Source organism: Triturus cristatus, chromosome 11 (genome assembly GCF_964204655.1).
Source record: "Triturus cristatus chromosome 11, aTriCri1.1, whole genome shotgun sequence".
Lineage (NCBI taxonomy): Eukaryota > Metazoa > Chordata > Amphibia > Caudata > Salamandridae > Triturus > Triturus cristatus.
The window spans coordinates 369,663,345-369,689,668 of NC_140594.1; the positions used below are offsets into that span (position 1 = coordinate 369,663,345).

The 26,324-nt window shown below is 46.4% G+C and overlaps 1 protein-coding gene across 9 annotated transcripts in view; it reads right to left on the reverse strand.

Moving 5' to 3' along the window:
• The window catches only part of GPAT2 (glycerol-3-phosphate acyltransferase 2, mitochondrial), a 1,263,238-nt gene that overhangs the window by 627,316 nt on the left and 609,598 nt on the right, over window positions 1–26,324 (reverse strand). For 8 of the 9 annotated variants that reach the window (XM_085634201.1, XM_085634205.1, XM_085634204.1 and 5 more), the window contains 2 exons: window positions 5,144–5,353; window positions 4,359–4,469 (listed from right to left, as the gene is read on the reverse strand). The exons of the other annotated variant lie outside the window; for it this stretch is intronic. In XM_085634201.1, coding sequence (XP_085490327.1) covers window positions 4,359–4,469; window positions 5,144–5,353 — 321 coding nt within the window. The remainder of the gene's footprint in view (window positions 1–4,358; window positions 4,470–5,143; window positions 5,354–26,324) is intronic. 9 annotated transcript variants of the gene reach the window in all.

Below are 26,324 nucleotides of genomic sequence, written 5' to 3' on the forward strand. Positions count from 1 at the left end.
ACTTATCAATGGGCACGCATCCCCTGCCTTCCAAATTACCAGGGGCACCCGACAGGGGTGCCCCCTATCACCTTTGTTGTTTGCGTTGGCAGTAGAGCCCCTGGCGGCAAAACTGAGACAGCATCACAATGACAAGGCTCTGCAGTGCAATATGCGGCAGATTCTCATATCATTGTACGCAGACGATATCACACTATATATACGAGACCCGCAGCAAAACCCGAATCCGGTACTGAGAGAATTTATAACATTCGGGGTACTATCGGGAATACAAATTAACTGGGGGAAGTCTTGCTTTTTTCCGCTGACAGCGGCGACGACAAGATTTTCGCAGGACTACCCTTTGGAGTGGTGCGAAGATGAACTACAGTATCTGGGTATTCGAGTCACCAATGATAGGGAGGAACTCATGCGCTTAAATTATGGGACTGTTATGACTCGCATATCGGAAGATGCCAATCGCTGAATAGCGCTCCCCCTCTCTATGGCGGGGCGGGCCTCCCTAATTAAAATGATAATACTCCCGCAATTGCTCTACTTGTTTTTAAGCATCCCTTATTATCCAGGAGTTTACTTTTTCAAAACGTTAAGATCAGAGCTGACACGTCTTGTGTGGGGAGGAACACAGCCAAGGCTGCAATGGAAGGTACTTATAAGACCATATGCGCAAGGTGGCTTCGGAATACCAAATTTTGAACTTTATTATCTCACACTATGCATGGTTTTGGGTGAAGCAGCCAAGGTACATGCCGCAAGTTGCGGCTGAGCACTGGCTTGCACATCCTACACCATTGGAGGGAGTGATGCACGACCCGGTCATGCCCAGACACAGGGACCCGACCACAATCACATGCACGGCAGGGGCCTGGCAGCGCATAGGACGCTTGTTAAGTGTAACCTTTCTCTATTCCCCTCTGTTGCCTCTCAGTTACCACCCGTGAATACCCCTGGTCCAGGAGACCATATTTCGTCATTTTCAAAAGCGCACTAAGATTGCCAATTGGGGAGACCTCTTTCATAATGGGCGTTTTCGGACTCTTGAGCATATCTTTCAGGGTGTGCAACAGACACTGTTGGATGTCTTCCAATACATACGCCTGCGTCTTGGGATACCGTCAGTGGTTCCAGAATTTCCGGCGGAGCCACAGGCAACAGCCCCACTCCACTCAATGCTGAAAAATGCTTCAAATAAACGCCTCGTCTCCCAGATATATAGGACGGTACATGCACAGAGTGTAACGCCGGATACGCCCTCACGAGGGCACTGGAACAAGGAGCTGCGAATAGTTTTGGCAAATGAACAATGGGAATATTGTTGCTTGCAAACAGAGGGTTTCAGCCAGTAGCAGTCTCCGTATACTTCACTATAAGTTTCTCCATAGATTATACTACACTCCAGTCAAGATGCATAGGTTTAAGTTGCGGGACTCGGATAGATGCGATAGATGTCACGCTCCTGGGGCAGATTTTATCCATTTAGCGTGGGAATGCCCTGAGGTGCATGAGTATTGGGGGCAAGTTTTTGCCACATTGACTCTGATGACGAATACACGCATTGAACCTACGCCACTGATGGCATTACTTGGCTATGTTAAGCCTGTGCAGGCGGTGCACCGTAAGTACGTTGCCCTTGCCCTGCTTATGGCCAAACGACGGGTGGCTTGTCGCTGGGGTAGGGGGCGGGCACCCAAGTTCAAGACATGCTAACGATTGTTGGATAGACAGAGGTCCGTGTCATCGGACGCAGAGGGGTCCTCCTAAAGATTCTGCTTACTATGATGGGAGGGGCGAATGAGATACCATGGGGGGAGCTCCTCCCATATTATGGGAGCTCCTCCCATAACCAGACTGTTGCTTCCCGAGAGTGCGCCCGGACCTGGTGGCATGAGCCCCCACCTGGAGATGTGTATGGAAATGGGGGAGCTGACACAGAGCAGTGCAATACAGAAGAGGGGGGGGGGGCGTTGGACCGGTATGCGCAGGTCTGTGTGGGAGGGTTTCTTGATGGGGATCACATGGAGTGGTTAATGGTACTGATTAAACTAAATGCATACAGATTGCCGGACTACATACGGACCGTCATACCTACAAGAGCGGATAGAGGCGACTAGTATGGTGAGAAGGAGAGGAGCCAATGGAAATTTGGGATGAAATGAATGCAGCATACGGTGTCGTCAGTATAATGTGATGAAGTGTTATATATTGTATAATGGGCCACTATTGTTAAGATTGATGAGTCATCCATGCTACTGGTATGTTGTCCTTTGCTCGCAATAATGTTTGGAATAGTCTTGGTTGAATTGAAAAACAATAAAAAGAAGTTTACATTTTTTTTATATGTTTAAATTCTCCTATAAGAAAATCAGTGTAATGTTCTTAGTAATTTGTAAATTTGGGATAAAGTTAATGAAATATATTTTTTATGTTGACTCGGTCTTTCTTTAAACATGTTTCTGCATGATAATACCTATTTAAGAAAATTGCACTGTTTGGATTCAAGTATATGTCAATAAAGATCAAGGAAAATCACTGGATCACAACGAATTCATGGATTATTTAAAATGGCTTAATATATGCTCCATTAAAACTGGAATTGCCATTTGATAACTCCCTATTTTTTTATTAAAATGTCAAGCTCATCCTTCCCAGAATTTCTCCCCTCACAAGCTGGCCTTTAGTCAAAGAAAGCCAGTATGGTGCTTGCAAAAATAGCAGAGGAGAGAAAACACCAACAGAAAAGGAGACAAACAACTAACTACTCCAATAAAACATCTTAGGATACGGAGTCCTACTAAAGTCTAGAAAAACCTTTTTTCTGAAGGTTGCTTTATTTAAGGATGCTTGCACTGAGTGCCAAAAAGTGCTTAACTGGCCCTGCAGTTTCAAAGCACGATGGGATAAGAATGTTCTGAAATTACTGAAGTGACTGTCAGTTATCTGCTACTGCCCAGTATTAGGACACAGTTTCTCATTTTAAATGGTTTTCTATAGAGGTATTTTCAGTCTAATGCACCTTATTAAGACTGTTTTGTTACGTAGGTTGCATTTAAAAAGTAAGAAAATATTGTCTCTTAAAGGTAAACGTCCCTTACATTATTTTTAAAATTGAAAACAATATTTTCAGGTATGCCCGAGAGTACATATTACTTTTGTGCACTAGTACACGCGCACACACAGGTCCAATTTCGACAGTTCATATTTACTTACTTGAGGTGCAAACTGACTAACATTTTCAGAATCATTCAAAAGGGGACAATGTTTTGCTGGCATCAGAAATGCCCATGGATGCTGTTCTGTAATGATGGAGCAGATCCAATAAAAGATTGAATCCCTCCTGAGTGCAATTCAAATACTTTAGCTTCAAGTAATAGATAGGTGTCTTACCTCTCCGAATAATGTTATTGTTAAATGCAGACACCCAGAATGTATTCTTTCTTTGAAATTGAGGCAAAAAAATATTCAATGAATTCTTGCTTCTAGAAGTAACCAGTGAAGTCGTCATAATACTGATGTTATATGATTATATTTTTAATCCAATCTCAGGAGTTCAATGTAAAGGGGCTTTCATGTGCACAAGCTAGTTTTTGGTTGTGTTGCTAGAAATTACATTTCCATAGTAAGAATTTGAAATTACAAATGCTCGAATTTAGTAAGAATTTGAAATTATAAATGCTCGAATTATTAAAGGGAAAAGTTAATCATTTTTAAGGGAAAGAGGGCAACTGACTTATCGGGCCATGATTCGGGAAAAGCCTCTATTTTATTTCATCAATCTTTGTTAGCTTCTCGGGCAAACAGACACATTCATTTTTTTCTGGGTTTATCTTGAGGAAGTTTGAAAATATCTACTGATGAATGCTTATAAGGCTTTTTTAGGGTGGCTTGATGAACATGAACATTTTCAGGTAAAGTTGCGATTGGACATACCAGCCTCTTCCCTCAGAACTCTCAGCAGCGCACTGTACAAATCGAACAATGGGGATCAGGCGTCTTATGGCACCACTACTACCACTGAAAGACTTCCTAAGCTTCAAGTCAGTGGCCTCTTGAAAGTGAATACCAAATAGTAACACAATAGGAATAATCAAACAATGGTAACCAGAGGTGAAAGAGAGACATGCGACAGGAGAACAAGGATCAGCGATCTGATCAGAGCTTTTCCTAGTGCTAGAACAAGCAGTTTGAGCCCACAATAAGAACTGCGTTCTTTGATATTAAAAATCTGTTTTCTGTGAAAAATAATAGTTCTTTGATAAAGTATTCAATGACAAGAATAAGCATTAGAGCCCTAAAATCGAGAGAATGTTATTGAGAATGGAGTGAGGACAGACGTACAGAATAAAAGCCACATAAATTACCTGCAGGGAGAATGGCTGACCAAAGTCCACCCGTAGACAACCAAGTCGGCTAAAGGTTAAACAAAGAGCAGCAAAAGCAACAGAAAGCAGGCTGGGTTGGCCAGACAGCAGCTGGAAGACGTAAGACAAAAGATCAAATATGAGAAAGGATGTCTTTACTCTGCAGAAAATATTTACTCTCCCTTTCCCCTCACACCATCAGTCCCTGCAATCACCCTCTCTTTACTCCATTCTCTCTGTCAACTGACCTGCGCCCCGCCCTTCGCCACTCTCACAACTATCCCCTAAAACACTAATACTCTGCAGCCAGGCTTCTCTTCTTCTCTTCATCTTGAGTTTTTTTCTGAGCCTTGTCAGTGCTCTCACCTTTTCCCAACATCTTTAATCTTCTGCAACCAGGTCTTGCTCTGCCTCACTCAGGTTTCAACTTTCTCACCAATCTGAGAAAAATTGCCTCTCCTCTTTAAGTACCTCTACACTATACATCCTTCTTTAGCATATTGCCACTTCCTGCTCCAGATCTCACTTTCGACAAGGTCTAACCCTTCTGCTCCAACTCTCACCCATCCTACAGAATGGCCATCTCTTTAACCTCCATCACTCACTCTCACTTGATGTATCTCTACCTCCCATATCCAACTTATGAAAGAACAACAACTGGGAAAGTTTTTGCAGAGAGGATACTGTCACTCTGGAGTGTGCATTCATTACCAAGACTATTTGCACGTCACTAGTCATTCAAGGCACTGCTAGACTTGCTACTAACAAAGATCGGCTGCTCTTACCCATCGTGCTAGGTTGGAAAAGCCTAGGTTGGTCTCGTATGAAATCCCAACTGGTACCATGAAGACATCAGGCACAGCACCAGAAAGCACAGCTGCACAGACCAGCTCCAACCACTGCCTGCCATAAGGACACAAGCACCGGGCTCCAGAGAAGGGTTCTTCCAGGAACAAGACCAGACTGTTACCATCAGCCAGCAGCATCTCAATATACTAAGAGGAGGCAAAAAGAGGCAAGAATTACAACCGGGACCTCGATTTTTTGAGTGTTTGCAGATCAGCACCTTCTTATCAGAGCGTGAAAGAAAGGAAAATTGCTGAAAAGGATGAATATCCAGGAAGACGAATAGGTACACTGATCCTTAACTGTGTACTCCAGAAAAAGATCTCTGAGGCGGACCTCAACTATCCAAGAAACGGGTAACAGAAATGGAAGATCCTTAGAGAGGGAAGAGGAAAAAACACATAAAAAATAAGATCTCGGAGACAGAAGATGCTTTGATCCTGGACAGTTATCAGCAGAAAAGGAAAATCTCAGAAAAGAGATCCTAGAGTGAAGATTAAGACTCACTGTTGCCCAGGACTCTGGAACGGACGCAGGCACGTTGGTTACATGATTGAGCAAAATTTAATTTTTAATTAACACTATTGTTGGCAGTTTGTAAATGTGAATGGCATTTAAATTATATCTATTACATTAGATTACAATAGGAAAATATCTAATTTATTTTCTCTCAAGTCTCTTTTCCCCTTCGCCATGCTGTTTGTCTGAAGGGGAACTTAACGGTGCTGTGTGCAAGACATTGCCTTAGCATATTTACTGGTTCTTTGGAAACACCTTAGGTTTGGTATCCTGACTAGTAGTTAAACCAACAATAGATTGTAGATGTTTAAAATATCAGTTGAAGGATATAACCTTATGAGGGGATATATTCATTGGACATTTGATAACACTTTAAATCTGTTATTTATGCTAGTAATTAAATAAACAAGAAACTGAAGATGCTTTTAAACAGAAGATGAAAGTATATCATTATCTTATAATTGAACTCAGGCGTGACAATGGTGAAGCCTGTAGTAAAGCAGAATCTTTCAGGCATCAATACCCCCACTTTTTGTCTTGTGTCAGTGTGCTTTAACTCTAGTTCACTGGCATCCTGCTAACCAAGACCCCAGTGACTGTGCTCTCTCCTCTAAATTTGCTGTTGAGTACTTTCTACACCCCACAACTGGCATACTGGGGTACTATAAGTCCCTAGTATATGGTACTTAGGCACCCAGGGCATTGGTACACCAGGGGTCTCCAGTGTGCTGCAGCATGTATTGTGGCACCAATAGGAGTCAATGCAAATTGTATCTGCAGAGCTGCCATTGCAGTCTGTGTGACAGGGTGCATGCACCTTTCACTTCAGATATAAGGTTTCCCCTATATCCCAGTCACTAAACTGAAAACCTAGAAGTCACCCCTAAGGTAGGCCCTTCAGTCCAAGGGCAGGGTGCATGGTTCTATGTGTGTGGCCACCCCTACACAAGCAGAGGTGCCCCATTTTCTGGGCTTTGCAATTGCAGGACAGCCATTTATGATGTGAAGTGGACACTGGCGAGTCGAGATGTCTAATCACATAATAGCTTCCCCAAACCTGGTAATTTTTGGTATCAAACATGTTGGAATCATGCGACTACATCTATTCCAGTGTTAGTTGCATGATACCATGTACTGGGGGGCTCCTTAGAGGAACCCCTCCCAGTACCTACCTGTGTAGCCTTACAGGGTCTGGCTGCCGGCCTGCGCTGCTGCAGTCCCTGAAAAGTGTTATGTCCCTCCTCCCGTTGATGAGCTTAACTCGGGCAGGGGAAGCAGGACAAAGGATTTCCTGTGAAAGAGAGGTATGAGCACTATTGCTTTAGAACTAGGTAGGGTGGGGGCGATTCGGAGCGCCACCAGACTGCACTAAAAGGCACATTTGGTGCCTTCGGTGCATAAACCAGTTTTGCCCAGCTCAGGAGCCCTTGGCTCCTGCTATGGAGCGAGACTACACAAAGGACAGGGGAGTGACCAACATCCTGTCCAGCTCCTACCAAGGGAGGTGCCCCAGAGCTCCTCCAGGTGGCTGCTTGATTTTGCCATTTTGAATCTTGCCACCTGGGAGTATCTGACTGGCTAGGACAGCTGAGTAGGGTCCCTGATCCCTATGCTAGGTGGGTCACCAGAGAAGAGGTCCTTCCCCTTTCCTGGTGTGGTTCTTTCTGGTCTGTAAAGCTTACTGACTGACTAAAGTGGTACATGCACGTGCTTTACACCCATTCAGGATAAGCCTTAGCTGCTCTCCACGGGAACCTCTTGAGCGCTTTGGTTTTCAGGGACCTAAACACTATCACTAAGGGTTGCCTGGACTCAATGCACAGTGCCTCACCATTGTTGTACACCATATACTGAGCCAGCCTCCTAAAAAAACTATTAGGAAGTAGTTATGAAAATTAGCTTAAACTTTCTTGGTATTATAGTCAGTCCTGGTGGACTCCTAACCGTATAACACTCGGCTGTCCTTTGGCAATCTTTGCAAATGTTGTGGAACCTGAATTTAACACAACTGGTTTTACATAACATTATGTACTACATATGCGAGGATCACTTTTAATGGATGAATCTAGGAGGAATAAAATTATCTTTACATTTGTACAAAAAAGTACATGCTTTTTAAAAAAAACTGTAAGATAGATTCCCCCACACAAATTCTAGCATCCTTGAGATGCAACTTCGCATGTAAAGTGAAACAGGAAAGCATGCTGATATCCTATGCAACTGTGCCAACCTCTTCAGACTTTAATCTCTCTTCTATATGCAAGTTCAACATTTTACACAATGTTTCAATCTTTGCCCCTGTTCTATTTCTATTTCAACTCACCAACATGGTATTAAACTTTCCCATATTTTAGAATGTTTCTGGGGGAATCTTTTGGATTTCTAAAGTCCTACAGCAGTCCAAGCACACCCATACACACCTCTGTCTGCAGGTTCATTGTTTCTCCAGTTCCTGTATAGATCCCCGTTGGAAAGTAGACTATTAGTAGTAGTAAATATGCATCTACCACTGGCAATAAGCCATTAACTCAGTCTAGGGTTTAGAATAGGTCTCAGAAAATTATTCCAATGCTCAATCACTGGTGGCTTGACTGCTAGCAGGCAGGCTTAACTTCAGAGACAGGTATGTAAATCATTTAAAAACACCAATTCAGTAAGCAATTAATACAAAACACACAATAAAAATCCAACACCAATTTATAAAAATATGATATATTTTTATCTTTAAAATGACACCAAAACTAAAATAATTCAATGTAGGGATCCTGAGATATGAATTTTTTTAAATAAACACTTTTCAGCATTTAGTCACCTTGTGGAGGTTTTTCCCCAAACTTTTCCAAACTTCTGGAATTCCTTCCTGAATTTCCTCTTGAGGGTCGATCCAAAGAGTACAAAACACAATCCAATGGTCTGGAAGCTGTAAGATGGTCCTGGAAAATTTGGGACCACAATTCCCACAATGCACATGGGCCAAACCCCTTAAAAGTCCACTGGATGCACTCCAGGCAGAGAACTCTTGGTGGAGTTGACGGAGGAGAGCTCTGTTAACCTGTAGCTTGCAGGAAGCCAACTCTTTATTCCTCTTTAAACAAGGTACATAGAAAGGGCTGTAGTCCAGATAATGCATCAGGCACAGTCAGTCAGAATGCAGGGCCTGATGGTGAAAATCAAGCTTCCAGCTTGGCATTTTACTCTTTATTCCTCTTGAAGCAAGGTACATCCAAAGGGCTGTAGTTCCAGACAATGCAGCAGGCGCAGTCAGTCAGATTGCATGGCCTGATAGTGCAAATCAAGTTTCCAGTTTGGCAATCCTTCTTCTTATCCCAGTTTCAAGCAGCAGTGCTAAGGGAAATGGCCACTACAAGGTGGCCGTTTCCACGCATAACAGCATGCGTGGTTACAACGAAAAGCCTTTACCACGCATACCTTTAATACGAAATACGTAGTAAAGGCATGTGTGCTAAAGTAAAAAAAAAAAAAAAGGGGGGCGGTTCTCCCCCCACAAAAAAAAGTGTGGGATAAAAAAAGGGGGGTTCTCCCCCCCCCCCCCCCAAAAACGCACCTGTTTCCGAATTATAAAGAAAAAGACGTGGAGGCAATCGGCATCGTAAGAGGAAACGGAAAAAAACTTCCACTTCCTCTTAATGACGTACAACGTCACCACGGAAGATCAAGGAGAGGAAAGGTAAGGAAGAATGAGGGGGTAGTGTCGCGGAGGGGTAAATTTAAGAGGTGAATTTTTAGGGTGAAAATCCTTTAACATGAAAATGCCATTTACATCCATAGTTTAACAACGAAAATCGTTGTAAAAGTATGCGTGTAAAAGGAATTTTCGTGGTAAAGGATATGCGTGGTGATGGCATTCGCGTTGTAACGCATGCGTGGTAAAGGCATGCGGTACAACGGAATGCGTTGTAAAGTCATACAACCCAGTGCTAAGTGTCTCTGTCCCTCTTAGACACTTATTCAGTATTCTCTGAGGCCAATCAGGAAGGTACTCCTGTCCAATGAATTGCAGGGCAACATCCCAGAGCATGACCATTTCCTCCAAAGTGTGGCACAATGGTCTCCCAGAAAGCACTATTTCTCCAAAATTCAATATGGCTGAAGTATCAGCAGAGAAGCAAGAGGTAGCTGAACCAACCTCCAGGATGTTTCATTTGATTAACCCCCCTCCCTCCTACATCTGCAAATTCATTCCTTAAGCCTGCCATCTGGCTGGGTTCAGATTGGAAAGTGGGCAGATGGACCTGGCTGTCTATGCCTGTCCCCTTCTGCCTTTGAAACTGAAGCTTCACGACACTCTCCCCCCCCCCCTGCTCTGGCAAGCCTGTGGAGCAAAGTCCTCTTACAACAGGTAGCCTTTTCACCCTAGGTGCCACTAATCACCTCAGCAAAGCAGCCTGGCTAATCTACTTAACTCTGACCAATCAGGACAGACCGCTGGAAGGAAGAATTTTGGCTTACAGTCAAGAAAGCCTTACAACTTCTTTTCTTTACATTTTAGGATATTCAACAACAGTCCATATTGTTGGATTTATCAATACCATTCTTTCTCCTAAGTCCTCAAATTATCTTTTTGGGCTGTCCCTTGCGGTAGTTATGAATTCATAAACTATTGAAATGTTAACCCAAGTGGCTATGGATCTACAATGAAGAAAATGAAATATCCAGTTTTTCCAGCACCAGGGCCTTTAAAAGTTCTTTTATATATGGTTGCTGCCTTAGCCCTAGTGGAATGAGTAATCAACCCTACTGGAGGATCCTTCTTAGTTAAAGCATAGCAGATCTTAATGCAAAGGACAACCCATCGAGAGATGGTATGTTTTAGAACAGCCCAGCCTTTCTTGGCACCCACATATCCAATCAAGAGTTGATCATCCGCCAGGAAGTCTTTGGTGCGTTCAAATGGAATGACGTTGAGGGTCCAGATGGTGGATAAGATGATAGATTGACCTACATGAAATGTTGCAGCCACTTTAGGAAGGAACGAAGGCCTCGTTCTAAGGACCACTTTGTCCGGATGCACAGAGAAGAAAGGGGGCTTGGAAGACAGAGCCTGAAGCTCACTCACCCTGCGAGCAGAGGTGATGGCAACAAGGAAGGCAGTCTTGAGAGTAAGTAGCTTGATAGGACAGTTATGAAGAGGCTCGAAGGGAACACACATAGGAAATGGGAGAACAAGATTCAAGTCCCACTGGGGCATTATTAAGGGAGATGGAGGAAACAGATGAGTAATGCTCTTAAAGAATCTATTAACAATAGGGGACTTTAACAAGGATGGCTGATCTGACGGCCTTAAAAAAAACAAAGATCACTGCAAGATAACCTTTGAGAGTGTCCAGAGCAGAGCCCTGCTGGGCCAAAGAAAGTATATACAAAAGGACCTCTTCGAGAGGAGCAGGAAAGGGATCCACAGCCTTTGCTGTGCACCATGACACAAACTTGTTCCGTATACAAGGGTATACCGATTTAGTGGAGGGATGCCTGGCTGTCAAGATGACATCAAAGACTTTGGGCGAAAGCTGTCAACTGTCACCGCTCAATCTCCACGCATGGAGGTGGAGACTGGACAGGTTCAGGTGAAGAACCGTCCCCTGCTGCCGCAACAGAAGATCGCCCGGAAGAGGCAGTCTGATCGGAGGATCGGTGGCCATGCTCAGAAGCTTGGGGTACTAAACTCTTCGTGCCCAGTCTGAAGAATAACTTGGGCCTGGTCACGCTTTATCTTTTTGAGCACTCAGCGCAGAAGTGGTACAGGCCGAATGGCGTACAGGAGGCCGCAGTTCCACTTGTGACAAAAAGCGTCATTGAGCATGTGTCGCCTTGGAAACTCCAAAACGCAATACTGCTGACATTGTCCTGACTGCAACCGAAGGGAGCGCAAGGCCAAGGACCACGGCCACCCTTCTCACCTCCACAGCATAGGACGCTCCCTGCTCCATAGCCACCGTAGGGGGATAAAGCAAACCAGTGTCTGGAGCAGTGTCCAGACCACTGGCATCACTCAGGTCCTCTCGCCAGTCTAGTTCTTCTAGCTGGTTGGTTAAAGGGTCCAGCAACCCCTCCCAGTCCTCATCACGACCCTCTTGTCGATAGGGAACACCAGGGATGAACAGGGGAACTAACGTACCCTCCGACGTCGGTCCCAATGTCGATTTGGCTCCGTGTCCAACTTGGAGATGAGGACGGGGGCAAAGCCAGTGCCGATGGGACCATCACCGAGATCGGTGCCGGGGAAGGTCAAGTGAAATCGACCGGCATCGATCCGGATCCAGGCTTGCATCTGCGGGGGCCCTCCGGTGCCGGGCCTGGAGCCGCCAGCATTGAAGGCACAGAACCCCCGACCCACTCTGTTGGGATGCCCAAAGACGAGGTGTAAGGCCTCATCAAACTGTCTGAGCTGCGCAGGGGACGCTCCAGCTAACGGAAAGGATGGGAGGCGTGGAGTCGTCCCTGATGCAGGCACTGAAGACGGAGCCTTTGAGCGACAATGCTCCGAGACCCGCGTCGCGTCAGCCGACCGACGGGGAGAAGGTGAAGAGCACTTGTGCTTCTTTGCCTTCTTCTTCTGTTTTGACTTACCCAAGGACCTTGACGACTTGGAGTGCAACAAGGCTTGGGGACTCCGCGAACGGCCTCGTGACCCTCCTCTCGAATGAGACCGGTAGCTATGTGGAGCTGACCACCAGGCCTCCAACAACTTTTGGGACTGCTCCCGCAAAGTCTTCGGGTGCATGGCCCGGCAGTCGGAGCACGACTTCGAGTCCAGACACAGCAGGCACATGAGGTGCGGACCCGTCACAGACATCATCTTGTGACAGGAGCCAAAGGGCTTGAAGCCAGTCTGACATTGGGATATCCTACACACACCAGGAGACTCAGACTCAAAAAAGACATCGACAAAAGTTGCAAAGAGCTAGCCAAAAAAAGACTAAAAGGTAGCTCCCTAAGAATCTGCGCGAGGCTGGCAGGCAAAAGAAAGAACTGACGTCAGCGCACAGGGGCAGCGTCTAAGTAGGCACCGCGATGTCATCCCAGGCGACCACCACACCGTCAACAGATGCGGAGTCGGGGGGCGTGGCCAAGCCGCGGACTGCAATGGCCGCGCTGCCTTGACGCTCCGGCAGCTGACTGACGAAGACGGCGTGTTCCCCTGCATCCAGTATGGCTGTTAGGGAGACGGATGAAGCGATGCATCCGTGAAACAACACAGAGCACACCGTGATCCTCTATGGTGGCGTGGGGTGCGGAGGTCGGACTACATCGGCGTTTCACCGGCTGGATGGCAGAAAAGAAAATGGTGGCTGATCGCGACGGAGCCCAGGCAGCGTCAGCGCTGGAGCGGACGCGCACCCTGAGCAGGATTCCCTCATGCCGGTGAGTGCCCGGGTGCCGGTTGGGTTTCCGACGGCCTGCCCTACTCCCTCCCGCACTCCTAGCTGAATCTCGAGTGCCGGATTGACGCGGTGCCTGACTGACCCCGTTACGGTCCCGCGCTGTCTCCGGAGCTCCTTGGCCCCCACCGATGCAAAGGTCGTTGATACGGCCGTAGAGGGGACAGCGCGTGAGTTGCTGGGAGGGGGTGGGCTTGAGGAGGCCTGTTGCCCCCAGTGCCTGGTGCATCTCCCAGACGGGCCCCGGCCACTTGGGCCTACATAGATTCAGACACTGCGGCGCTGATGAATGGAGCAGCCTGAACCTCAGGTCACCTTCGCCAAGAGTGAAGCGATTTAGACACTGATAGGAGCCGGTGTGGATCCTGCACCATTCCCCATCTGGTGGACTTGCTTATTCGGGGTGAAGCGCTGCTCTATGAGCAGGGATGACTGTCTTTGCTGCCTCCCCTAAGAGACATAGCCTGCTCTGGTAGCGAGGTGTGGGCACGTCCCAGTCGGCAAGCCTGATGTTGTGATCGCTCAGTCCTAAGTCAAGGTTCCCGATATCGCAACGTGGGTACGTCTGTCATAAGTAGCGCCGCTTTGTCCTGGCAGAGCTATGCAAACTAGGCATCTGTTGGTTGACTTAGTGGATACTTCTTAACCTCGCCTTTCAGTATAAGATCAGCGTTATCTTTGCATGGGCAGCGGCTGCTGATTGATCCTTTAACGTCGTACAGTAGCATGGGTCGTAAGGACCTGAAACAAAGGACACTGCCGTTTGAGAGGGCTGCGGGGAAAACAACAGAGGCGGGCCCTGACATGGCCAAGCAGGCCGAAAGCGCTATCCCTGACGCAACCGCCAGGGCCCCTCCAGCCGATTGGTTACAGGAGATGAGAGCTGGCTTTAGGTCCCTGGACAATCGTCTTGATTCTTTAGACAAAAAGCTCGAATCCATGGGCGCCAAGATCCAGGCCCACGATAGACGACTGGACGTAGCGGAAACGCGGATCTCGGACGCTGAAGACGGAACTACACAGGCTAACAAAAGATTGGACCGGATGGAACACATACTGAAGGAGGTGGCCATTAAGAATGAGGACCTTGAAGCGCGCAGACGCTGCAACAATGTACGCATTCTTGAGGTCCCAGAGTAGACAGCTACTGGCCGCCTTGACCTCTTTGTTGAGTCCCTGCTGACGGATATGTTTGGGTGGTAGGCTTTCACACCAGGCTTTGTAGTAGAGAGGGCCCACCGCATTCTGGGGCCTCAACGTAATCCGGGCCTCCCCCCGCATCCGCTGATAGCCCGGATTACGAACTTCCGGGACAGAGACACAGCTCTGCGCTTGGCCAGAGAGCGTGGGGACACTACCTGGCAGGGCTCGAAGATTGTGCTATACCCAGACTTCACAGTGATGGTGCAGGAAGCCAGACGCAAGTTCACTGGGGTGAAGGCTACCCTCCGGAACCTTGGCCTCAAATATGGCATGTTATATCCTGCGCGGCTTAGGGTTGAAGCCGGTGGCCGTGTGCGATTTTTTGACAGTCGAATGAGGTGCAAGAATTCTGTCGCACGTATAAGAACAACAATAATCAGCCATGAGATGATAGAGACGACCCATCACCCCCACACAGTGGCTCCGTTGCAAGTGTGGAACTATTTTCAGGTTCCTGTGTTGGGTGATATTGCTATGTATCTGCCTTCTTTCTGATTTTTTTTGGCACTACATGGGGACACACTATATTTTGATTCAACCATATTTTACAGTTGGTCGGCTGGCGTGGCGTTGCCACCCCCCTGGTTGGAAACCATGGGTTTGTGTTGGTTGCTTTTGATGTACCTATACAAGGTTGAGTTTTTGCATTGTAAAGTCGATTGGTACTCAGTTTTATGCCTGCAGGATGGGGTAGGCCTTGCCATTTTCGTGGTGAGGCTGGTTGGTGGGTGGGCGGTTTGGGAAAGGTTAAATGTTTTTCTTATTGATTATTGTGAGGATGGTCTTTGGTATTGGTTTACTGTTTTCTTATTGCAGTTCGCTCGCAATATGCTTGTCAAAGCTCTTAGATGGTACAGTTTGGTTTAAATACAGGTTCCTCCACTTTGTCCCTGCTGTCGTGGAATGTTAGACGTCTGAATTACCAGTACAAACGGCGGCAGTGCATTATCTAGATAGACATAACATAGACGTCACATTATTACAAGAAACACATTTAACAGTTTCAGATGCGGCACGTTTCGCCTCTGGTTGGGGGGCTCATCGGTATTTCTCTAATTTCAGTAATTATGCTAGAGGTACTGCCATTCTGATACACAAGAGAGTCCAGTTTAGTTGCCAGCAAGTCATCAACGATAAGGAGGGACGGTATATTATTGTAGTAGGGTCGCTGATGGGTCACAGGGTACTTTGATGTGTGTTTATGCCCCCAACACTGATTCCCCTGAATTTTTTCAAGCAGTGCATACCCAACTTTCAAAATTAGAACCGGCTTTGATAGTGATCGGGGGGGACTTCAATCTCATTTTCAACACAGACCTGGACAGTACATCCACTGCTGCCAACTCCAAACCTAAAGCGCGGCGCGCAGTTAAAGATCTCTGTGACCAGTTTTTGTTGACAGATATTTGGCGCAGGCGCAATCCTACCGCTGCTACTTATACACATTATTCGGGGCAACACAATACATGGACCAGGATTGATTTCTGGCTGGTGTCCCCGGGAGTTTCCTCATGGTACCAAGAGACACACACACTTCCCAGAACATATTCAGATCATTCCCCAGTTCAGCTCTGTCTCAGAGTCCCACGTCCTGAGGGGTTTGAGAGACAGTGGCGCTTTCCCGGACGCGCTCTTCTAGACGACTTGTTTTGTCACGAGGTCCGGGAAGAGATTGAGGATTATTTCACTATTAACACTGGGTCTGTGGACTCCTGGGCAGTGCTGTGGGAAGGGTTCAAGGCTTACATTCGAGGGGTATGTATCTCTAAGCACGCTGGGGTGCTAAAGGCAGTACGTACAACTCTGGCTAGATTAGAGAGTGACCTGACAGCTCTGGACAATGAGGCACGCCTCGCAGCTACGGACGCACTGCACACTAGGAGATTAACCCTCTTGTCAGAATACCGAGGCACGGCAGACCGCGAAATCCTGTGTTTAGGTAAATATCAAACAGCTCGTAGATACGGAGAGGGCGATCGTCCAGGCTGCACACTGGCTCAGACCTTTAGGCCACCCTACAGTAAAACCTGCATCACGGAGGTCCGTAACAAAGAGGGGACATTACTTACGTCTCACACAGACATCAGAGACGAATTCCTATCTTACTACACTTCATTGTACACAAACAGACACAGTGTGGACACGTCCGCACAGGAGGATTATCTATCAGAGATCGCCTTAGTGTATCTGGAAAAGACCATGCAGGAATTTATGGCAGAGCCAATTACAGAGACTGAAGTGTGTGGGGCGATAAAAGTACTCTGTGGCTCATCCGCCCCAGGGTTCGATGGATTCACAGGAGATTTTTATAAGGCCTTCTCTGACCTGCTGACGCCGAAATTGATTGAGGTATATGCTGATGCCCTAGAAAAGCAAACCTGGCCTCCTACGTTAAGCGAGGCAGCTATAATTCTGCTGCCGAAGCCTGGTAAAGACCCTTCCCTCTGCAGATCATATAGTCCCCTCTCGCTTTTAAATATAGATTATAAAATATTAGCTAAAATAGTTGCCAACAGGCTGTCACAGCTAATGGAGTTCATTATCTCTCCAGTGCAATCAGGCTTCGTCCCACATCGCTCAACTTCCCTTAATTTGAGGACCTTGTTTGCAGTGTTGCCTAGGATCAATCCTGAAACTCCGGCCGCGGCTATTCTATTAGACACAGAGAAGGCCTTTGACACGCTCGAGTGGCCCTTCTTTTTATCCATAATGCGTCGGATGGGTATGCCAGCAGGTTTCATAGCTACGGTAGGATTATTATATAGTCGCCCCACTGCAAGGCTTCGCATAAATGGCACTCTTTCAGGATCATTCCCGCTCACTCGAGGCACGTGTCAAGGCTGTCCTCTGTCGCCCCTCCTGTTCATTTAGGCCATGGACCCTCAGATACGACACTTTCAGGAGCGTCATCTTCATAGAGGGTTGCAATTTCGCACAGGTCCCCTTCTGGCCTCATTATACGCTGACAACACTATTCTATATGTCAGAAAACCACAACTTAACCTCGCTCCGCTCATCCAGGAAACCCTTCGCTTCTGGCGACACTCAGGTTTGGGTTTTAATTGGCACAAATCGATTATTTTTCCCTTGACTAGCAGTACGATCCCTTGGGAATCTGAGTTCCCACTGGAATGGTGCTCGGATTCTGTCAAATATCTAGGTATACATATACACTTAGATCCGGACCAGATTTTGCGCCTTAATTATGGTGCGGCGGTGGCAAGGTTGGAGACCCAGGTGGAGAAGTGGTTGCGACTCCCTTTGTCCATGGCAGGCAGAATCGCTATAATTAAAATGATGGTCCTGCCCAATTTTGCATATCTTTTTAATAATATCCCCATGCCCCTTACACACAGTTTCTTTCGAACGCTGCGATCGCACCTTATCAGTTTAGTATGGGGAGGTGGGAGACCGCGTGTACGATGGGCGATCCTTACATTACCGTATGATAGGGGTGGTTTTGGGGTTCCGGACTTTTATCTATATTATTTAATTGCACAGTGCAGTTATGCTTTTGCCTGGTACCACCCGGATGCTAGGATCCCTTTTTTGCGACCGGAGGCCGACTTCGTCCTCCCGGAGAGATTAGCAGCTGTTTTACCCAAGGGTGAGCGCAGGGATCCAGCAGACATACAAACGGTATCAACCACCAGCTGGGCTTGGAACAGGCTCACTTGCTACAGGGGCACTGCAGTTTTATATTCCTCTGCCCTTCCGCTGCCAAATGCACACTGGCTTCCCATTACGGGAGAGAGACTGGTACAACGTACATTGACTAAATTCGATATTAACACAGTAGGAGATTTGTATCCAGGCGGGCATGTCTTCTCGGCTACTGAGGACACTCGCTTCCAAGAAGCCACGTTCATGGACAAATTCATCCTACAGAGACTATATTCGGCATTAAGAGCTACAATAATTGGATTCCCACTGGACCCTGTCTCCTTCGAACCATTGTCCCTACTGATTGAGAATAAGAGTGGAACACATTTAATTTCCAAACTTTATAAACGGTGCATTTCACCGGTCCCTGTGGGAGGCCTATTTAGTGCGTCCAATTTTAGATGACCAGTGGGCTGCATGCTGTAAAGCAACAAAGGACATTTCGTTCAATAGTCGCCATAAATTATTACACTTTAAATTTCTCTGAAGAATATATATGACACCTGCCACATTGCATAAAATTGACCCGGACAGGCCCCATACATGCAGGAAATGTGGCGCTCAGTTCGCAGATTTTGCTCACTTAACTTGGACATGCCCCCACATACACTCCTATTGGGTACAGGTGCATGAAACACTAGGGGAGATTCTTGGACTCACACTTGCTCTTCTGCCGGAAGTTGCACTGATGAGTTACATGATTAATTTTCCTAAAACAGTCAGGAAGCTGGCTTCGCTTGGCTTTCTCCTAGCAAAACTAGAGATAGCGCCGCATTGGGGCCGCAAAGTCTCCCCCTCGTTGCAGAGCTGGCTGAATAGCCTAGCTCATTGTAATACACACAGCAAGATTTACTCTAGTCTATTGCCCAGCACAGCTCGCCCAAAGGATTTCTGGGGCCCATATAAGACCGATATTGAGAAATTGCCCAACTCCTCTGCCTCCCAATCGAACTCTGGGATAGTCCCCATGGGTATAGGATAGATTGTATAAAATACACCTTAGGGAGAAAGAGGAAACTTAATAGGATATTGTTGATCTACGTTTTCTCTTATTTGTTGTCAAAACAGCGCTTTCTGTTGCAGATGGCGATTGCCCTGATTTACGATATATTAGCGAATGCTGAGGGCCATTTGTAAAGGGAGAATCAGATGGACGGACGTAGACCTGCATTGTGTTTTTCATTGTACCTCTTGGCTGATATTATAGGACCGAAAAACACAATTAGTTAGAGGGTCTAAGGGAATTTAAATACCTGCGCGGACAAATCCCCAAATAACTGAGACTTAAACAACACAGAAGTCCGCGGGTCTACAACAGTCTACCTGAAGCACGGGAACAACACACCAGCAAAATTCAGATATGCAAAAGTCCTTCTAAAAGGGACCAAGTCCCATCACCCACCGAAGTGGCATGCTTCATCATCTGGGACCTCCCTTAACCGCACCTGGTGCAGTTAAAGAGCTACGACTCCTTTATTTACTGTAAAAAGGAGGAGCTCAAGGATGTTTTAATTGATGTAACATGGAGGATAGAAATCTCCTGGTGAAAAAGGCTGCCAAAAGTGTGGTGAAGCTAGTGCAGTGTGTGAAATTGGAAAAGTGGTTTAAAATTGATTACCAATAGAAAAATATTTTTATTCGATATCCAGTGGTATCAAAATAAAAAAGCAGAGAGTTTGGAGGAAACCGTGTACACAAATATTGTAGGAACACGTCCTCTAGGGTCTACATGTTTCAGCCAACTAGTGTCTAAACAAAATGACAGTGGCTTTCTTCAGGACCGTATTATAACACTACTGCAAAGTGTAAAAATGTGAAAAAGTGATTTCTATCCTCCATGTTACATCAATTAAAACATCCTTGAGCTCCTCCTTTTTACAGTAAATAAAGGAGTCGTAGCTGTTTAACTGCACCAGGTGCGGTTAAGGGAGGTCCCAGATGATGAAGCATGCCACTTCGGTGGGTGACGGGACTTGGTCCCTTTTAGAAGGACTTTTGCATATCTGAATTTTGCTGGTGTGTTGTTCTCGTGCTTCAGGTAGACTGTTGTAGACCCACGGACTTCTGATATTATAGGACACCTGTACCTTAGACAATGTGACCTCTTCAAGATAATTTGAAATCTCCGATGTGCTTACCAAAGATGAATGTCCTTACATGAACATGTGCTTTTTTTTATATATGTTCAATAAAAAATAAAGTGTTAAAAAAAAAAAAAACAGACACGGAGTCAACCAGCGCCACTTACCGACGCGCAGGGGTTTTGCTGAAGAAAAAAATCTTCGGATCCAGACTGACGCCTGGGGCAAATTCTAAGGTGAGGAATCTACAACTTACTGTCTCTATCAGATGGTAGTTTTAAAACAGCTGCCCTATTATGTCTTAGGGACTTGTAGGGTAGGCCTTGCCAATCAGAGGGGTACCCTAACCTAAAGTTTAGCCTATTGTGTGTAGGTGTTTTCTCTGTATTCTAAGTGTTTTCAGCATAGCACTGGCCCTGGGCCTGGTAAGGCAGAGCCCAGGGACAGTAGAATCAGTTTCCACCAGTACCTGTCAACGAAAAAAAAAGAAATGGGGATGCCCAGGGCACAGGATGACTTTGCAACAGTGTCCTTTGGCTATAGAAAGACCAATTCAAAAAAATACAATTATATATCTATTGGTGTCTAGGCCAGATGATGTATGTTATAGGGTACACCTGGGTTCATCTTTCAGTTCCTATTTCAACACTTTTCCCAGAGTATGATGTACTCCTTCCAAAAAGTGCCTTCTCAAGTGTTATAATCATATGGTATGGAGTATAATACAATTTTCTTTTAGACCATATATCTGTTACTCGGTACTCTGAAGAACGTGCTTAAATTCTCTATGCAAACAAGAGACATGATGTTTCAAGACAAGGTACTTCTAGGTCTGACTCAATTGTGTAGAGCCATGGCTAGAGTGAGGCTTTTATGTACACTATTTTACAATACTGAGGAAATGAGAAAATCGAGATCATCTCAAGGGTGGAAAGTCCCAGGTTTATGTAATATAAGTGAAACTGTGATAAATAAAAATAAATTGAGACAAAACTAATACAGCATAAACAACTTGCTGCACAGCATTGTATACAAGCAATAATAAAAAGAAAAAGAAACAGGACTTTCTTATTAAGTACAAGACGTAAGAGCTTCTACTAAATAATTATTCAGGGCATAAATAGTGCTGAACTACAATACAAGGAGCATGCCAACTGCCTGCCACTCAGGATATCCTTAATCATAAAATACTTTATTATACATAGAATACGAACTAGTCGATGAACAGCAACAATTAGAAAGTGGTCTAACAAAATGCTAGGAACATAGGACCTCATTTAGGACCGAACACGGCAGAGCACCATGTCTGTAAGACAGAGTTGACCTGCTCTATTCAGTTAGGCAGATCATAAGGAAGGAACTCAGGGATGTTTTTGTATTCCTACTCTGCTGAGGATATAAAAAATCCAAAAGATGAGTCGGGTGAGGGCGCAGCGCAACTAAGAAAACACTAAGAAAAAAAAGGCATGAATGAGACGAAGGGGTCAAAAGACCCCTTCGTCTCACACATGCAGTTTTAAATCCATACTGCAGGTGCACTGTTTTTTTAATCCTGTCAGCAAGAACAAGTCATTAAAAGTTACCCTTTTGTTCCAGTTAGTTTTAAGATCACTCCCTTCACAGTTTTTTCTTAGTTGCACTGCACCCTCACCTGACTGGCCTTTGTCTCTCAACTTTTGGATTTAGTATAACCTCGGCAGAGTAGGAATACAAAAACATCCCTGAACTCCTTCCTCTTAGAGAGGGAGTTGTAGCCCTTGGCGAGACTAGGAATTCTCACCAAGAGGAGAAACCCAAATGATGAAGCATGCCACCTATGGTGGGTGAAGGATTTCGTCCTGAAAGGGATCATCCCACAGGTTCTCCTGTGTGATTTTGCGCGTCACTTTGCATGCTTGTTTAGTTCTTTGCAGACCCAAGGATTTCTTTGTTGGTATTGGTAGCTCCTGGAGCCCATGGCAATTCTATCCTCCCTCTAGGCCGGCTCCGCTTCGTCCCCAAATACCTATTCATTTACTTTGACCAGCTGGGTGGCCCAATGGTAGATCCGAATTTCAGGCAACACCAGCCCCCATCATAGACTCTCCACAGAAGTTTGAGTAGAGCTATGGGTGGCACACCCCCACTCCATAACAGGGATCGTAGCTCGGTCTCCACCCTCCAATAGAAGAGTGGCAGGATCTCATAAAGCGTTTTTAGCAAGGCGTAAAGTAAATGAGAAAGGTCCTCATTTTAAATGGGGCAGCCTGCCCCATGAGGGTAAGTGGCTAGTCCACCAGTGTTTAGCGTCTGCCATGAGTCTGTCCAGTTGGGAACCCAGGTTACACTGATAGAACTCCAGGGGACCCCTTGTTATATAGATCCCCAAGTACTTAAAATCTTGCTCCTTCGATTGGTACTTTACATCTAGAGGTCAAGCTAGGGATTCCACCCGAGAAGGGGAAGAAAAGGTATTTGTCCCAGTTGATATGGTAGCCTGAGTTATTCCTGTAAATACGGAAAATCTGTAGTATCCTACCTACTGATTGTCTCTGACGTATAGTAAGATATCCTCCGCATGTAGCGAGATGTGCTCTTCCCATTCCTCCCCCACTGAGACTCCACAAATTAGCGGTGTGCCAGAGCGAACAAAATTGGGGACAGGGGACATCCTAGTCTCGTTCGTGAATAGGGAACATCTCACTCTGGCTTATGGTTGTCAGTAGAAGTAGTTTTACCCATCCGATGAATTTGGGACCGAAACCAAACCGGCCCAGTACCGAGAAGAAGTAGTTCCACTCCACACTGTCAAAAGCCATCCTGGCATCTAATGACAGGAGGGCTGCCTGACCGGCCAGGCTCGTCTCCGCGATTTGCAGAACACCAAACAGCCTGTCTAGGGTAAATCTAGTGCCTCTATGCGGCATGAATCCAGAATGGTCCAGGTGCATGAGGGAGGTGATCACCCTGCATAATCATGAGGACAAGATTTTAGCCAGGACTTTGACTCCATAGTTGAGCAGGGAGATTGGTCTGTAAGACACACATTCAGATGGGGTATTGCCCTCATTAGGAATTATTGCTATTACAGCTGTTCTCCGGTCAGGAGGAAGGACACCAGCTATCTTGGCCTCTGACAGCATGCCCAGGAGATGTTCAACCGTTTCGCCCAACATGCATTTGTACATCTCTAAAGGAAGGCCATTGGGTCCCATTGCCTTACAGAACTGCGGGAAGCTTGACGCCACAACCACCTCCTCTACCTTTAACTCCCCCTCCACCCTATCTTCTTCTGACCGTTGCAGTTACGCAGGAATTCACTGCAATCTTGCTCTGTCATTTTGGAGGAAGACTTGTATAATTCCTTGTAGTAGGTGGCACATGCCTCCGCCACCTCTTTCCCCGAATCACGTTTATACCCTGCCTCATCTACTATCCTAGAGACCCATCTGCCACTCACCTTTTTCTTATCTAACCAGGCCACTTGCCTTGTTCCCTGCATGTATAGTCTGTGCTGAGTAGTCAAGGCCGGTGCCCTGAAACTATCTTTCAGCAACTCTAGTAATTTTTTTGGCGCAGCCTCAGTCTGTGCGTAATGTCCTCCAGTCTCATGTTTTCATCTCTCATCTGGTATTCATGAGTTAAAATGTCCTGCTCTAGGTTATGGGCTTGGAATTGTTTTTCTTTCTTCATGCCCCCCACCCAAGCTTGGGCCTGATCTCCGATCACTGTCTTAAACGCCTCCCAGAGTGTTGCACTGGAGGCCACCGAGCCTACATTTTCGGTGAAAAATAGGTCTTTAAATTCTATTCATGGTGGTAGGACATAGTCCTTTCTGGTGTCCTCTAGCCATATGAATTGCTCCTACTAACTCCCCCAAGCCCTGCAGTTGTGTGATGAGATAGTCCAGCCTGGAGAAGCCTTGGTGCACTACTGACATATGAATGCATTGCTTAGTGGTGGGATGTTGGTGTTGCCATATGTCGCCTAAATGCATAGCACTGAGAAAGCTCCCCCCCACCCCAATTATCACAACCTCCTCCCGAATGGCGCTCTCCCTGCCACATCCACCTCTATAGAGAGGACGTTTTTCATGTCTCTTCCCAGCATCAGATGACCCTCCGGAAGATCAAGAAGTAATGGACCCAGTGCCTTTAGTGTGGTGGTTGGTAAACCTGGTGGGGCATAAAATGAACAGAAATTAAGATTGCTCCCCTCCTATCTGCCACTCACCGCAAAAAACAAACTGTCGCGAAGGATCGGTCCAGGTATTCCCTTGTACAAAGGGGAACGATCGCCTACAAAGCACTCCCGCCCTTCTTCATCCAGTCGTGCACCCAGCGTGCGCTATCAGAGTGTAACTGAATTTGTCCAGTGTTTTACAACGGTTACCCAGTAAATGCGTGTCTTCTCGGGGGACAATATCCGAAGCATGTCTTAATATACTGTAGAACCACTGATCTTTTGAGTTTACTATTTAGTCCATTTATGTTGCAGTACCACACTTTCAGTGGGGTCATCATTGCCTTTTGTCCCGCCTGTGAGCCTGGTATATGCTGTCCACTATTTATAGTGCGCACCTTGCACCAGTCCAAACGACCCTTATTGATGATTAGGTTAAAGACAACCTTTATTGAAAGCTATCCTAGTGGTAGCTATGGAGAGTAGCCTTCAGGCTAAGTCTCAAAGGAATGTAAAGCAGCTTGGTTTACCAGTTTATAACCTCCTGAATGACCAAATGAAAGGAGAACCACACATGGAATATATATGTATTTATTACTAAACACTCTGTACTAACCTTTTTATGAGGTTAGAGAACAAGGTACACAATATTAAAGCACTAGAACGACAGTAAATAACACAATACACAGTAGGCTACAGGGGGAGACTAAACAATATAGTAAGAAAGTGGTATAACAACTACGACTTGACTAGACACAGTGCCTAGAGCATTTAGAATCGCTGGGACCCCAAGGAACCACCCAAAGTAGTGACACAGGGGACCCACGGAGGACAGGTGCAGTGTGAGAACACAGAAGCGAGCTCCGTACAACTCTATGGGAAAGTCGCGGTTGGAATTTTAAAGATTAAGGACACTTAGGAGAGGACTTCAAGCAAACCCTTTGGAACATAGAAGTTTCTAAGGCCAGCACCTTAGAAAGTACCAAGGTACTCGTGTTAACTATCCGAGGAGAGCCGGGTGCATAGGGGTCAAGTGGTGTCAGAAACGCTCGTTGATTTCAATGGCGTGCTGCTGCCGGGAAGATGAGAAGTGTCCGATGTGATCCAAGCCTGGATCGGAGCGGAGAAGAACCTGGAAGCAAGAGGGGACAGAGTCTGGGTCACTTCACACTGACAAGGGGCATGATAGACGAATGCCCACCGATGTCGGGTGTTTCAGGTGAGAAGAGGTGAAGCTTGACTCTGCAGCCACGGGGACCAGGAGACGTCGACGAGGACCAAAGACCGCAGGTGAGCTGTCCTACGAAGGATGTGGAGTGCTGGGGGGTCAGTGTCCGAATTGAACACCAACAAGCCTTGGCAGCTGCAACCCACGCGGTCAGAGAAAAGATGCTTCGGTGAGGACCAGCAAGGTCCTGGGGACTCCCCAAGCAATGGAGAGTCCGGGCACATCTGGAGTAACCAGAAAAGCCCACTGAAAGGTGAAGTTCCCTTCTCAGGGACCCACAGGTCGACGGACCAGGGATCGCGAAGGGACCTCGAGCTGAATCACAAAATACTAGCCCACGGAACACTCGTGGAGTGTAGGCCGGAAACCTTTAGTGGAAACACTGCTCGGGGTCTGGACTACAAGTAGCAAAAAAGCACAGCTTCAAAGATCGCCAAAAAGCATATGCTGCTGCAAATGGACACGGTGCACAGGGGTACGGGTTGCACAGTCCCAACGAGGGCTGCGGGTCTCAGGTTTGCTGAGAGCACTCGTCGACCTTGGGGACACTTGGGAACCCACCTCCTGTGTTGCAGAAATCTTCGGAGTCCTCAGGAGCTCGGGAGATGCAAACCGGTCAGATGCGTTTAAGGTGCCTGCCTTGCAGGGGAGTAACTCCTTTAAGCCAAGGGAGATTCTTCAGTAATCCAGCGTAGTGTAGATAGCCAAAGTACTTGGTTTCTGTAGCGGAGTTTCATCCAGGAAAATCTAAACTCCTGTAGTCAGGGGTTCCTACTTTATACCCAAGGAAGGGGTGGGACAAACTCTGGGGACCCACCTATGGGAGGGTCAGGACAGAGGGGTGGCTACACCCATGTCCTTTGTC